At 37.3% G+C, this 15,299-nt stretch overlaps 1 protein-coding gene across 1 annotated transcript in view; it reads left to right on the top strand.

The window, feature by feature from the left end:
- Positions 1 to 9,187: 9,187 nt before the first annotated feature.
- Positions 9,188 to 15,299, top strand: part of rell2 (RELT like 2) — a 7,749-nt gene continuing 1,637 nt past the window's right edge. The window contains exons 1-4 of the mRNA XM_073821183.1: positions 9,188 to 9,688; positions 10,165 to 10,227; positions 10,314 to 10,377; positions 11,494 to 11,673. Of these exons, the coding sequence (XP_073677284.1) occupies positions 9,493 to 9,688; positions 10,165 to 10,227; positions 10,314 to 10,377; positions 11,494 to 11,673 (503 nt within the window). The 5' untranslated portion in view covers positions 9,188 to 9,492. The remainder of the gene's footprint in view (positions 9,689 to 10,164; positions 10,228 to 10,313; positions 10,378 to 11,493; positions 11,674 to 15,299) is intronic.

Below are 15,299 nucleotides of genomic sequence, written 5' to 3'. Positions count from 1 at the left end.
GCCGAGTTCAGACTGCACGATTTTCAAAGCAATCGCGTCACAGATGTTTTCACACTGCATGACTATCTGGGGTAGCATTCTGTCACTGCTGTGTTCACACTGCACGATGGATCGGCGACAGGGGGTTTCACACTGCATGACTTTACAAAAGGAAGAATCGCCGACAACTTTGTCCCGGTCCGCAAACTACGTCTCACAACCAAACACACGCGAGAAGTGACATGGAAACAACGCGAGGTCAGGCGTGCAAGTTCTCACATGAGACTGGTATTATTATAAAAAAATGGTAGCCCGCAAGAAGCTTGTCATACAAATAGCATGTGCACTCATTTGCAGCGAAAAGAAAAGAAGCTGAAGCTATTCTTGTTGATACTGTGGTCTATACCTTCGTAACTCCTCCCCTAACTTCCCGCTGGCCTGGATGTTGTTGTCTCATTGGCTGTAGGTAATCGCCGATGTGATTTTCAGTCAGATCACCTTTCACACGGCATGATTTTGAATCGCCGACAGATCCAGATATTTAGCATGCCAAATATCTCACGCTTGTCGGCGACACGTCGGCGATTCTCTCAGATCGCGTCTTTGATAGTTCACACTGTGTGATTGTCACTCGCGTGAACGAGCACCGATTTGCCTGTGATTTCGGGCATTTGTCTGCGATTTCTCAAAACCTGTCGGCGAGTCAAAATCGGGGCTAAAATCATGCAGTCTGAACTAGGCTTTAGTGACAGAACCCAATGTATTAAGCATGATGGTGTTCACTATGGTTATTTTACCAATCCTTAAAGGGGTGCCACAAGGCTCTGTGTTAGGCCCTCTTTTATTTACTATTTATATAAATAACCTTGATCGGCATGTATCTGATGCAAACTTTCATTTTTATGCAGATGACACAGTTATTTACTGCTGTGCACCCTCTCTTAAACAAGCCATTGAACATTTACAGAATGCTTTCACTGTGGTCCAAAACACTCTGCTTCAGCTGAAACTTGTGCTCAATGCAGACAAAACCAAACTTATGCTTTTCACGGACCCTCGGAATAGACCACTGAATGTTCCCTCAGTGGTTACTCTTGACTGACGGGAAATACAGACTGTTACAACTTATAAGTACCTTGGTATTGTTATTGATGATTCTTTTAAGCCTCATGTTCACAGCCTAGTGAGAAAGTTGAGGCTATAATTGGGTTTTTATTTCTGAAATAAGCTGTGCTTTTCTTTTAACGTTAAAAAACGGCTGGTGGCATCCACTTTTTTATCTGTACTGGACTATGGTGATATATTATATATGCATTCATCTGCTCAATGCCTTCATATGATCGACGCAGCCTATCATGCCTCGCTGAGATTTATCACCAACTGTAAAGATCGCAGCCACCACTGTGAGCTGTACTCTCGTGTGGGATGGTCTGCTCTGACCACATGGAGACTCTGTCATTGGTACACCTTTATATATAAGGCTATTCTTGGTGTGCTTCCATCCTATTTATGTTCACTTCTTATGAAAAAAAGTACTGGTCATTACTCTCTCCGTTCTCAGGCTGTTGTCTTGCTTTCTGTCCCACATGTCAGAACTGAGCTGGGTAAAAGGGCCTTTGTTTATTCTGCACCCTTCACCCTTCACAAAACAACTTAAAACTTAGTAAATTGATTCCTTTGAGTGTTTTTAAGTCAAAAATGAGATGTTTCGAGTTGGACTCCCTCATATGTCAATGTTTTTAATTGAGATTTCATTGTAAGTGCTAAATTGGCCTTCAAACTGTTTCCATTTATTTATTTGTTGTTATTTTCATGTTTTTCTATGTGTCTCTGTATGTATGTAATGATGTATGTAACTCAGCTGCCTATCTTGGCCAGGTCTCCCTTGCAAAAGAGATTTTTAATCTCAATGGGCTTGTCTTGGTTAAATAAAGGATATAATAATAATAATCTCTATTTTTTTTTTTTTTTCACAAAATGGCTCTTACTTGCGTTTGTTGAGTCATGCATGTTTGCTGTGAACTGCAATATCTGAGCGCTGTCCTCTTCAGTTCTTGTAAATTGTGACTGTAAGAGGCTGAAAGCAAAAGGGTAGATATTTGAGATGGACACTTCAGATTCTGTATATATTACAGCTGTGTCACACTTTGATGCTGCCAATGCGCCACATCCTCCATCAGCTGCCGGTATTCATCTTTGAGCACTGCCCACCAAACATGTCAAAGCATAGCACAGAATCCCAGCTGACACCAGTTTGACCAGTTCACTATATGAACACAGGCTATAATGTTCCCTGTGATGTCCCATGCACTGAGAAGCACTGCTCTACAGTATCTAACAACTCTTACTCTGCACCTTACGTTCAATGCCAAGGCTTTAGGATCCGATTGTAGACGAGCAAAATAATGCTACTGTTAGTTCTAGATCTTATCACCTTTGTTGATTAGCCAAAGGTAAATGCTTTTTAAACAGGAAAGTTTTGACATTGTTATTCATCCTTTTATTTCAGTGTGACTCACCTATCGCAATTCATTGTTTGTTGGGTTGCCTTATTTTCTCACAACGTCAAATGCTCCAAAATGCGGCTGCTTGTTTACTCACCAGTAGCTGCAAATCATATCATGTCATGCCCATTCGTATTGAAAGTTTAGCATTTGTTTATAAGGCTATCAATAATCGAGCCCCCCAGTGTCTCTCCATCTTAATCTCTGTCTATGATCCTTTTAGTTCACTCTTATTTACTGTGTGTACAACAGACCGGGCCTTTCACAGACTCTAAGCTCTTTTGGTCTTTGATGGAGCGTATCTGAACACCAGTGAAGTGTTGGGCTGTTTTTACCACCAGCTGGAGGGCTTTCTGATCTGAGACAGTGCAGGTGCTCTACCACTCTGTGGCGCAGTCTCACAATGTGGAAGAATAACAAACATCTATTGAGGTTACTGCCATCTGCTGGTCAACAAGATAAAACACACTTACTGAGTGCTTCATTGGAAACAATTACAGCATTTAATAAATGTTGTAAAATCATGATTAAAACAATATGCATTATGACATGCTGTTAGATATTTGGATTATAACCAACAAATAAATGAATAAATAAGGATACAACTAAAACTAAACTTATTAGAATTAATAAGTAGATGTTTGTATGTCATTTAACTAGGCTGCTAGAATAGATGACATATTTATAAGCTCTTAAATTCAGGTTGCAGGTTTACTCCAGGTTAATTAAATCAACAGATAATCTCAATTTTTGGTTCCAGAATATGTAGCATGAAGGTGCACAGAATTTGACCACTGGATCTACAGAAGTCATTGCAGTCTTAGTTCTGTGATAACCTTTGAGACTTTGATTTACAGTATGTGAGATATGACTGGTTTCCACACATGGATGTGTTTGTACACTACTTCAGTCTTCATCATTTCCTGTGATCTTTACTCGTTATTTATCCTGCATGTCTGAGTAAAAAATATTTCAAATCTGAGAGACTTTGGCTGTGTAATGTTTATTAGTGTTTGTTCATATAATGTGATTCTAAATTGTTTTTTTTCAGCCCCCCAATATTTTAATTTATGTTTTCTAATAATTAAATAATTCAATAATAAAAGCCCATTGAACCCTACATCTCAGTCATTGCCTCATCCATGCTAAAAAAAGATTTTCCCCCACCATACTGCTGAGCAGACATTTATGTGTATCTGGGACATTAGAATAATGCTTAGACTCACTAAATGATTTAAGTCCTTGCAGTGCACAGAATAAAAATGACTCTCTTGAGGACTGACACACAGAATATCTGCAACAATTTTTGACTTGGTGGAGAATATTAATGCCATTGCAGATGAATATAACTTTCTTTCTTCTGATAAACACTAATGAAGATCTTTAGATGTTTATATTCATCTCTGTGAGTCAAGTGTATGGGACACTAAAGATGACGCTTCAGAAACCACACAATGGAACTGTGACATCTATATCTGATGAATCAGTGTTTTCTGAAGTCAAACGATTGGTGTGTGAAAGACTAATACTAATATTTAACCTTTTTTATAAACCATCAATTGCATTTACATAGAAAACACGTGTGACACAAACATCAGCACGGTGAGAAGAGTGATACAATTATGTTCTAAAACTCACTCTTTTGAACAGTTTAGTATTGAAATGAAACAGTAAGAATCTGCTTTGAATTCAATTAGAAACCTTAAAGAAAACACTCTAAAAAAGTAATTTGGGGATCTGTTAACATAAATCAATGAATAGTTGTGAGTTATTATTATTGTATTTATGTATTGAAATAGTTTTTGTTAAATTAAACCTTCCTTCATGTTGCAAACATTATTTTGAAGAGTTCTGTTTACATAATGTTGATCATTAGCTGTAACTTACTAGTGGGTGCAATACAAAACAAGAAAACTGTTATTAGAACACACACGCTGTGCCTTGTTTATGAGCAGAGGAACACACACACATGCATCATGGTGCTCTCCATAATGCCAGAATACATGATTTGAAAGAAAAGAATTGTTGAATGAAGTCTTATCTTAGGTTTCCCCATGAGGGTGAATACGTAATCACAGAAATTTCATTTTTAGGTGCACTATTCCTTTAAACTTTAACTTCTGTGTTATTTATTTAAAAACTAAATTTTAAAAAAGTTAATTACTTCACTTAATGAAATTGCCTTGATAAGTTTGTAAATTGGGCAGTGGATTTCTAGTTCCCAGCATGACTGAATAAGGAAAATAAAATGTTGGAATTGCTTGTACCTGAAATAGACAAGATTATCCTGTTTAATAACAATTTTTCCCAGACATGAAAATATCCAAATCAGTTGTCATTTAGTAATCCTTTGAAATAATCAATAGTTTTTTTTTTTGTTTTTTTTTAGAAAAATGTTTGAAAAATGAAGAGCGGTGGGATAAAGTGTGTACTAGATTAACATATTTCCGCACATTCTAGGGTTACTATTATGCATCAACCATACTACATTGATAGACACACAGAGATAAAAGACAAAAAAATACGATCATCAACGTATTTCAAAATTGTTACTTTATTGTTATATTAGTGCTTTATAGTTATATTGTAACTTATTTGTAACATTCAAACTTTTAATTTACTGCAATATTTTGTCATTGCAACATTTTAGTGCAACCTTCCCTAACAACTGCATTGGATGTATATTGTAAACCTAAGTTCACTGTTATCCCAGCACTCACTATTGTGACCGTAAACATGTTTACTCATTCTGTGACCACACGCAACAAAACTGAATATATGCGTAAATTCATATATTAATAGACACTTTAAAGATAATGTGTACCAAAGATCTCTGTCATATCTCTGTGTTAACATACTTTACTGGCCTTTTACTAGCTTTGATGTACTCATCCTCATGTCATTCCAAACCCATAAAACCTTTAAACAGTTAAAACAGTTCATGTGACATCAGTGGTTCCATCGTAATTTTTTTTTTTACGAAGCTACAAGAATACTTTTGGTGTGCATAGAAAACCAAAATAATGACTTTATTTAACAATTCTTCTCCTCCAAATCATGTCTTCTGACATTATTGAGAGTACTAAACCATGTGAACACTGCATATATTTAATTAAGACCCTTTATTTTTTTCTATATTTGCAGGAAGTGCACTAAAACATCAGTCAGTCAGTTTTTTTAGAGCATTTAAAATTAAACCTTTTTTTTTTTACTATCACAACTGGAGGGATTAAATAGGTTAACTAGATCCAGGGCCATAATTCAATTAGTTGGAACAACTTTTATTTGTTTGTTTATGAGCATTAAACCTAAAATGTTGTGTTTATGCTAAATATTAAGTTCCTCTAACTTATGTAGTTTGTTGGTAGTTTTCATAATTTAAAATGATTGGCGCAAACTGTTTGTTTGTGCATTATGGACATTATATGGAAACAGGTCATTTGTTTCCAAAAATCTGTGTTTGTGCTCATCTGAAAGTCATATGAAGGTGTGTATAAGATGAGAGATGTCTCATTTTGGCTGAATGTGTTGATCTGCTGCTCCAGAGAGCTGACTGCAGAGCATTTCTAGTGTCATCTTCCTTTAAATATGTGTCTGACTGCATCATGAGTCCAGCTGCTGCTGCTGCTGCTGTTTCACACTCAATGTCCTGCAGCTGAAAGCATCATAAACTCGTCTCCTGGTCGTCAGAAGCTCTGGTGAGTACCTGACAATCATCTCGCTATTAATGCGTTTAAACAGTTTCACGACACGGGGTCTCTGACTCTCTTCACGCCGCGACAATCTGTTAAAGTCATCATGAAACAAATCAATAACATGTTCTGACCGTGTTTAACAGAGTGTGTGTGCGTCAGTAAAAGCCGTTCACTCAGGCGTTTACCTGAACACGTTAATAACAGCGGAACTCCAAACTCCAGAGACTCCTTTAGGGACTGACTTTAACTTATGAAGACTCAAATAGAGAGGGGTGAACGCGCCTGTGCGTGGGAACTATTAATAACAACCATCACACAGAATGGATGTGATAATGTCAGTATATCTAGTCCTCGAGTTGCAGTGAATAGAGCAGTCCGTAGGTGTTGTTGTCAAAATAAATCTAATTTCTCCGTCTCTGGTTTCTGTGAGGTCCTCCTCTGCGCGTCACAGAAAACATCGACAGCTCAAGGTTAGACTGGAAATCACGTTCAACATTGTTAGGGATGCATGCAATGACAGTATTTTATGTACAGCTTATTTGTCTCTTTTGATTATAAATATGCATTATTTAGTTCGTTTTATTATAAATTGCATGAGAAGGCTTGTTTTGGCTGCACAGTAATAGTTTAAACTCTTGACATCTGCATCTGACACAGGTTCATTCGGTAGTTGAGCATAAAGTTGAATTGCAAAGGGTAACAGGTCTATAGAGTGGCTTTGCGTATATAAACAGGTCTATAGGTTGATATCCTTGTTGTTGCATGCATATTTAGCCATCACTAGCTGACTAGTTAAAAGACATTTTTATACATGTTGGAAAATGAGATGTACATATTATATTGTGTCTATTATTTTGTTTATGACCCATGTGAACAATGAATGCTCTGTTTCTGAATGATGAGTTCAGAGCACAGATGAACCAAAAGGGCTTGTGTTTCAGTGGTCTGAGGATGAGAATGGTTCCTGCAGCGTCATCAGTGTGTGTTTCTGGTAGAGGTCAGGAGAATGCTGAGTCATTCTGCAGAGGATCTCGCTCATGCTAACAGCTTTGCTCTGTAGTCAGTAGGAGAGACGCTGTGTAAGATGATCCAGTGACATAACTAATTCAGCAGTTTCCATAGAAAGACCTTGAAGAGCTGGCTGCCGGAAAACAAACTACAAACCACCAAAAGTCATCACTGACTGATGCTAATATGTAGGGTCCTAGACTACTCCAGGTGTGTTCACTATAAGAACGTCACAGAGCAGTGCTCTACAGTCAAATATATTTGATTAATAAGCACTGAATGGTTTAACTGTCAGTTTCTTATCTCTCATATCATTCACCATTGTCCTACAAAGCATTTTCAGTGTGGTCTTAATGGAGAAACATAATGGAGTGAACAACCCCATCTGTCAGGACTGAAGCACACGCACACACACACACACACACACACACACACACACACACACACACACACACACACACACTGACAAACACACTTCCTGTTTAGTCAAATATATACTATATGTGTTGGTTCCAGTCCACGTAATGCAATCATTGCTTGGATTTCCCAATAATGCAGAAAATGATTGATTCCACGTCAGATGGGTGGGGGTTTTCAGGATATTTATGTTTTTGAGTATAAAAATAAATGCCACAATTAAAAGAATATCAGCAATAACAAAAATCACATCATTAATGACTTTTGATTCCGTTAATGTAATTTTGATTAAAAGGAATAAACATATGAATTCTTAATTCCAAGTTGTCAATAATTAAATCATTTGTCAATCTGATCAAATAAAGATAGGACAAAATAGAAATATTAGACTGTCTAGGTGCACCCAGTATCAGAGTAAAAGATAAAGCCAAGAGAAATGAGAAGAAGTGGGAAGTCTCCGATCTCCAATGGGTGCAGGGTTAGCACTTCTTATACCCTAAAACCAGACAGTACAGGAAGTCTATAGGTCACTTCTGATGCTAATTTTGATTAGGGAAAACATTAGTCATGTCATAAAAGGTGTCATTATTGACAATGGCCCTTGGATGTACATTTTTACTTCTCTTTTTCTATACAAATTTATTTTATATCTCTAGAGCCCCTGCAATATTATTGTTTTTGCAACTGTTTGTACCCTGTGTTCTAGGAGCATCACTTCTGCAGAATGTACTTTGGACCTTTGATTAGAATACACATTAAAACCACAGAGAGTTAAGAAGACATGTGATACAGTCAATACATATTTTTCTACAGAAGGACTGTGAATACAATGATTATATAAGTTTGCGCAGAAAAGATGAATGTTATATTATAATCTTAACCTGTAAAATTAGTAAAGATTTTGATGAATAATAATGAATACAGTTAATAATGCATAATCTTAGATATGAATATGCAGATCATTGTTAATTCTATAAAGTCACCCACTTCACACTGATTATTTGTAGTTACTAATGGCCAAAGAAGGAATAATAATAGCCATTATGAATGGAAATACACAATGCAACAGCAGAAATGCTGTCAATGCTTCTGTGTGCTGACAAACAGGACTTAAGATAAGCCAGCGGTGCTGGAGGCCTGATGAGGATCATATAAAGTGACAAACTCATCACACTGAAACTGCAACAGTATCAGTCATCTGCCTCACTTAAACTGCTGTTTCGGTGAATAGACATGTGACTGCTTGAGATCAAATTAGCTTTACATCAGCAATGAAGTGCTTAACTTCTATAATAGTCTCATTCATTCATACAGATCCCAGACATTTCAGACAGTTTGATACATAGAATAGTTCATCTTTGCCAAGAACTTCAGCAGCTCTTCTGAGTCTGATCTGAGTCTGCTTATTCTCCAAAAGCTGGTTTTTCGAAGGCATTAAGACTGCATTTTCTGATGTAACAGTGAAAAGCACTACACTCTTAAAAATGAAGGTTCTTTATTGGCATCGACGGTTCCATGAAGAACCATGAACATCCAGGAACCTTTCAAATCACTGGAAAAAAACCTGTTTGAAGCCTTATTTTTTAAGAGTGTATGTGAATAGTCAGTATTCTTCATTTCTATAAGTTGGTGTTTATGGCAGTTGTTGCTGAATGATGTGAATGATGGTCAGAGGGTGTGGGTCGAGATCCTCTCAACACTCATCTGCATGGCAAGATAACGGCATGCATTCACAGGAAATATACCCTGACGGAGCTCAGGGACCGGTTATCTATTCGAGCCAAGAGAGTCTGATGGCGTGACGAAGACAAGTGTCTCAGCGTTGTATGAATGTAACTGGCGTCCTTTTGCTCCATTTGCACCAGCCGTCTGTGTGAAGAAGACGGGTGATGACAGACCAAGAGACGCCCACTGCGGGCGAACCCCCTCCAGCATACATGATCTTTCTGCTGGTGTTTCTCTTCTTCATCACGGGTCTGCTGGGGTTCCTGATTTGTCACTTACTGAAGAAGAAGGGCTACCGCTGCCAACTCGAGGAGGATGATGAAGAAAAGTGTGAAGACAAACTGGAGGCAGAGCAAGACGGCAAGTCATTTCAACCTTTGTTACATTAAATCAGAGACGGAGAGTCTAACAATGTGTCAGACTCACATGTGTCATTTTTGTGAGAAACATTGAGATTTTTTCCTATTATATCATAATCTTGTCATCTGTATCCCATGAAGGTTTTATTTGTCTTCAGATTCCTTGGCGTAATACCAAGAAATCCCTCAGAATCACTTTTTATTATTATTCTATGCTTGTATAATCTAGTCGTAGGATCCCAAAATAAGCACAACTTTTCCGTTGACCTTTTGAGCTTCTTCCCATACTGCTGAGCAGATGTTTATGTGTATCTGGGATATTACAATAATGCTTAGACTTACTAAACGATTAAGGTCTTGTAGTGCACAGAATAAAAATGACTCTCAGGTATTGATAATCAGAACATCTGCCACAGCTTTTCATTACCATTACTGAAATATTACATAAAATTAGAAAACTGTTTTTTTTTCCCTCAGATGTTTCAGAAGACAGTCAAGACACAGTGGAACAAATCCTGAAATGCATCATTGAGAATGAAGGTGGAGATCGTTCACTCTGCTCTGTTCTATTGCATTGGTCATGCATTTCAATGGTTTCACCATTGTTTGCTATTTTTGTGTTACAGCCAATATGGATGCTTTCAAAGAGATGCTGGTTGGCCAAAATGTGTGTGAACACCACGATCCACGGTATAATCGTTATTTTGGTTTAATGTTTTTAATCTCTTTTTGTGCCATAGTCTGATCAATTGAGAAATGCAATTCATGAGAACTGTTTTAAAAGTTTTTTTCAGTTTTGCATTCATGTTGTTTGATATGACACACACGGCATGCTTTGAGATTATTTGTAGTCTTCCAGTTTGTTTTAGTTGTAAAATTTGACCCTGGACCATAAAACCAGTCAAAAGATAAATGGTTTTAAAAATGAGAGGATAGGACAATATTTGGTTGAGATACAACTTGAAAATCTGGAATCTGAGGGTGCAAAAAAACTAAATACTGAAAAAAATCACCTTTAAAGTTGTCCAAATGAAGTTCTTAGCAATGCACGTTACTAATCAAAAATTAAGTTTTGATATATTTACGGTTGGAAATTTACAAAATATTTTCATGGAACATAATCTTTTCTTAATATCCTATTGATTTTTGACATAAAAGAAAAATTTAGAATTTTGACCCGTACAATGTATTTTTGGCTATTGCTACAAATATCACATATGTGACCCTGGACCACAAAACCAGTCATAAGGTTCAATTTTACAAAACTGAGATGTATACATCTTATGAAAGCTCAATAAATAAGCTTTGTATTAATGTATGGTTTGTTAGGATAGGACCATGTTTGGCCGAGATACATCTATTTGAAAATCTGGAATCTGAGGGTGCAAAAAAGAAAATCACCTTTAAAGTTCTCAAAATTAAGTTCTTACAAATGCATATTACTAATCAAAAATTACATTTTGATATATTTATAGTAGGGATTTTACAAAAAATCTTCATGGAACATGATCTTTACTTAATTTCCTAATGATTTTTGGCATAAAAGAAAAATCAATAATTTTGACCCATACTATGTATTTTTGGCTATTGCTACAAATATACCCCAGCGACTTAAGACTGGTTTTGTGCTCCAGGGTCACATATATTAAAGTAGAATGTAAAGTATAAAAAGGCATGTTATTCTTGAGTACTCAGTTCAGCATTGGTCCTGGTAAATGTGTGAAGTAGTTCTCCCTCTGAATGAATGCAGACTTAATAGAGAAATAGAGGCTGAAGTTATTTCTCTAATGCTGTTCTTCTCAGCAGGTTACGTCACAAAGATAGCGTGGGTGGTCTTCCGCTTCACCATCATACCGTTCATCTGGGAGGAGAGATCAGCTCGTGTGTTCACTGTGTTCAGGGTCACGTGTTAAAAACACGCCGCAGGAGCCGTGTGTCTCGAGTCAAGGCCCGGCTGGGAGAGCAGACCGTGTTTTCTGTGGGCAGGTCAGATTCAACAGTAGTACCAGTCACACTCATTCTTCAATACATTCTTACTCATTCTTACAATAACACTAAAGTCATCAAAAACATGAGACACACGTCCTCTGAGGGGTTGGCATCATCTCTTCTCGGGTATTCTGAATCCAGACTGAATCTTGTGTAATTCCTAGTTACCATGGGATGGCAATCCTGTGGCAGAAACAGAGAGACAAATAGAGAAATAATTAGCGTAGCTGCTGTTCCAACCAAGCTAAATTTATGCGTTTAATGTAACTTTAAGATGTAACTCAAGTACAAGGTTGTGAGATACGTTATGTGAATGCTTGGCTAAAGAGATGAGTCTTTAATCTAGATTTAAACATACAGTGTGTGTCTAAACCCCGAACGTTATCAGGAAGGCTATTCCAGAGTTTGGGAGCCAAATGCGAAAAGGCTCTCCCTCCTTTAGTGGACTTTGCTATCCTAGGTACTACTAAAAGTCCAGAGTTCAGATCTGCACAGTTGACTAAAAGCGCTGTATTATTCATGCCAGGCCACTAGTCGGCAACGTCACTTCATTTAAAAAAATGCACTTTGAAACCTGTATTAAAAAAACTAAGAAAAAAGTGTTCAGATTTAGTAGAAAATAGTGTTGTGTAAGCAACCCCTGAAACAGCATTACAGGACTTCCCATGCGAGCTGACACAGTTATTGAACTGAACTGAGGGTGTGTTCACACTTATAACCAGAGGTTGCATTAACCGAAAATTGTCCGTCATTGACGGATTTCTTTAATCAGTGACGGAAAAATCTGAAGGCTGTCCGTCATTTTGACAGATTACACTGCGGGTGATCTGTTGTAAATTGTAACTGTAATTCCCACCCCTGCCCAGTTGGTGGCAAGCGCGATCCATTGTGGCAGCAGAGCACTGGATACAGAACAAAAACGAAACTGTCATGACGAATCTTTTGCTATGCATCTGATACACACATGCGAGCCCCCAGTATAAACTACAGCAGTCTATCACGCCATATTAAAGAACACCATAACGGAATTTATTGCTTGAATTTCCTGATGAAATAGACAGAATTTGAAATCTGAGACTTTTTCATATTGAAAGTAAGAAAGCACAGAGCTTAATCGCTTATTGTGATTTATTAGATATGCGCATCTGTTAATTTGTGAGCTGAAAACAGCAAGATCCACTGAGATTTAAATATACGTAGATATTGGTGCATAAAAATAAGATTCTATTAAAATCGAGAAATCGATTTTTTTGAAACCAGCCCTAGCATGTTTATATATATATATATATATATATATATATATATATATATATATATATATATATATATACAAAATGTTGTACTTCGGGTGTGGTGTTGAACATGAAAAGTGACACAGTTTCTGTTCATCTGTTCTCTTCATAAAAAAGTGCACAAACCTATACAGTATGCTCGCCCTGTAGGTTCATAATTAAAAAAATAAAAGCACTTAAATGTGTTATTATAATTGAAATATGAAAATTAAAATGACGTGTAATAATAGATTATCACAGAATTTTTACGACCCTGTCCGTCAAAATGACGGACAATGCTGAATTCTAACGCAACCTCTGCTTATAACCCAGTTTGTTTGGTTCATTTGGTCCGGACCAAAAAGGAAAATGATTCATTTTGTCCTAATCCGCTGTAGCGTTCAACCTGGCATTTTGACAGCGAACCTAAAGATACTGAATCTACAGGCATAGTGATACATTCACAACCTGATTTGTCAGTTTAAATTATGTATATTCGTGACGGAACTCACCAAACACTAAAAACAAAAGGAAAAGGTGTATTCGACTGCTGGTGTATGACGTCAAAGTACCCACTGACTGATGGATCTGCTCAGTGCCACTTTAAATCGAATACACCTAATGGCATCTGCTGGACTAATAAGTGCGCTCATTGTTGTGTGTATATGATTTTATTTTCACCACCTGCAAACTCACAAAGAGCTCATAAAAGGCACTTTACCTTCTCGTTGCTCTACGTTTGCCCTCTGCTCGTTTTGTTTTGGATGCACAGCTTGTTCCCTTTGTGAAATCATGTCGCATAGCATCGCATCTTGTCATTACTTCTGGTTTTTGGTTCGTTTAGGTCCATGTTGTGTTCATATTTTATTCGAACCGCACAAGTGTTTGTTTGAAAGCAGACGAGACCTATCTTTTTAGCGGTCTCAGTCCGCTTGTTTAGTGCACACCAGGGTTCAGATGGCAGCGTTCACACTTACTCAAAAGAACCGCACTAACAGAGCAATCGCACCAGAGTTCATTTTATTCGAACCAAACGTGACCAGCGTGAACACACCCTGAAACACTGAACTGAAATGATCTGAATAATAGTGGTGCAATTGCTTACAAAACTCACGGATCGGGCCATTTATCAGATCAGCAAAAAGGGGAGGAGTCAAGTGTAATTTGCTTTCCATTTATTACAAGAACAGTATGGCAAGGAACATTTAGTTTTATCAAAAACAACTTAAAATAAAATACAAAAATAAAATCAAGAAATAACCAGCTGAATAAATAAAACTGTCAATAATTCAATACTTCAGTGCAACAATTGAAAAACAACCTGAGACCTGAAAACAGACCAGGGGCCTCATTTATAAAACTTTCTTACGCACTGATTTGATCTTAGAGTGTTCGTACGATCAAATCCACGTCAAAGTACAGATTTATAAAAACCGTCTTTGACGTGGAAAAGTACTTATCTCCACGTCAGATTCCAGCTTGGCGTACGACCGTTTCCTTGTGGTAATGCCTGGTATTGCAGATAGTTCAGCCTCACTATAATTTGATTTCTTGCGCTCCTTTTTACTTGCCATTGTCACAGAGTTTTTGCTTTAGGAATGAGGTCATTTTATATGTTAATTAATTAAGCAGGGGCGTTTCGACGGCGGAACATTCAGCTGCACACAATTCCACGATCATTTATGATTTATAACCGAATGACTGGCGTACGCATGGATTTCGTGGTACGTTCATTTCTCTGAATCGCTCTTACGATCAAATCAGAAAAGTTCTTAGATAAAATCAAGGATGGTTTCTACGCAAGTCTTTATAAATGAGGCCCCAGACCTTATAATGACACTTTTTTTTTTTCAAAAAGATGGGGATGTCTACATTCTCTGTGGAGAGAGTAGACCTCTTAGTAGTCACTGTGTCACCTGCCGTGGAGAATACCCTCTCACTAGGAACTGAAAAGTCAGGCACAGCAAGGCAGTTTCTTGCTATCTTTGCAATGTGAGGGTGTTTACAATCATTGTGTTGCCACCATCCACTGGCAAACTGCTTGCTGCCCTGTATGACGCCACCTCCTCTTTGATTATGTTGGAAAAAGTTTTGTCTGTCTGACTCCTGAAAAGCTCCCAAAAAGCTCTTCCACGGCAGACTTCTTTTGTGAAGGAGATGCATTTGGCTCTGTGTCTGCTCCAGTGGGTGTTGGCTCTGTGGCTTGACCCTGCAAAAATAATAGTTAATTAGTTATTAAACTTTATTTCTTAGGCAATCAATAACATATGCCAGTAATATTCAAAAATATGATTAATTATAACTAATAGTAACAAATATTTTATATCTTACACTGTTAGACATTTCAAAGGG

The sequence above is a fragment of the Garra rufa genome, chromosome 16, assembly GCF_049309525.1.
Source record: "Garra rufa chromosome 16, GarRuf1.0, whole genome shotgun sequence".
Taxonomy (NCBI): Eukaryota; Metazoa; Chordata; class Actinopteri; order Cypriniformes; family Cyprinidae; genus Garra; species Garra rufa.
Note: the sequence above shows the minus strand (reverse complement) of the source record. Positions and strands in the feature narration are given on the sequence as shown.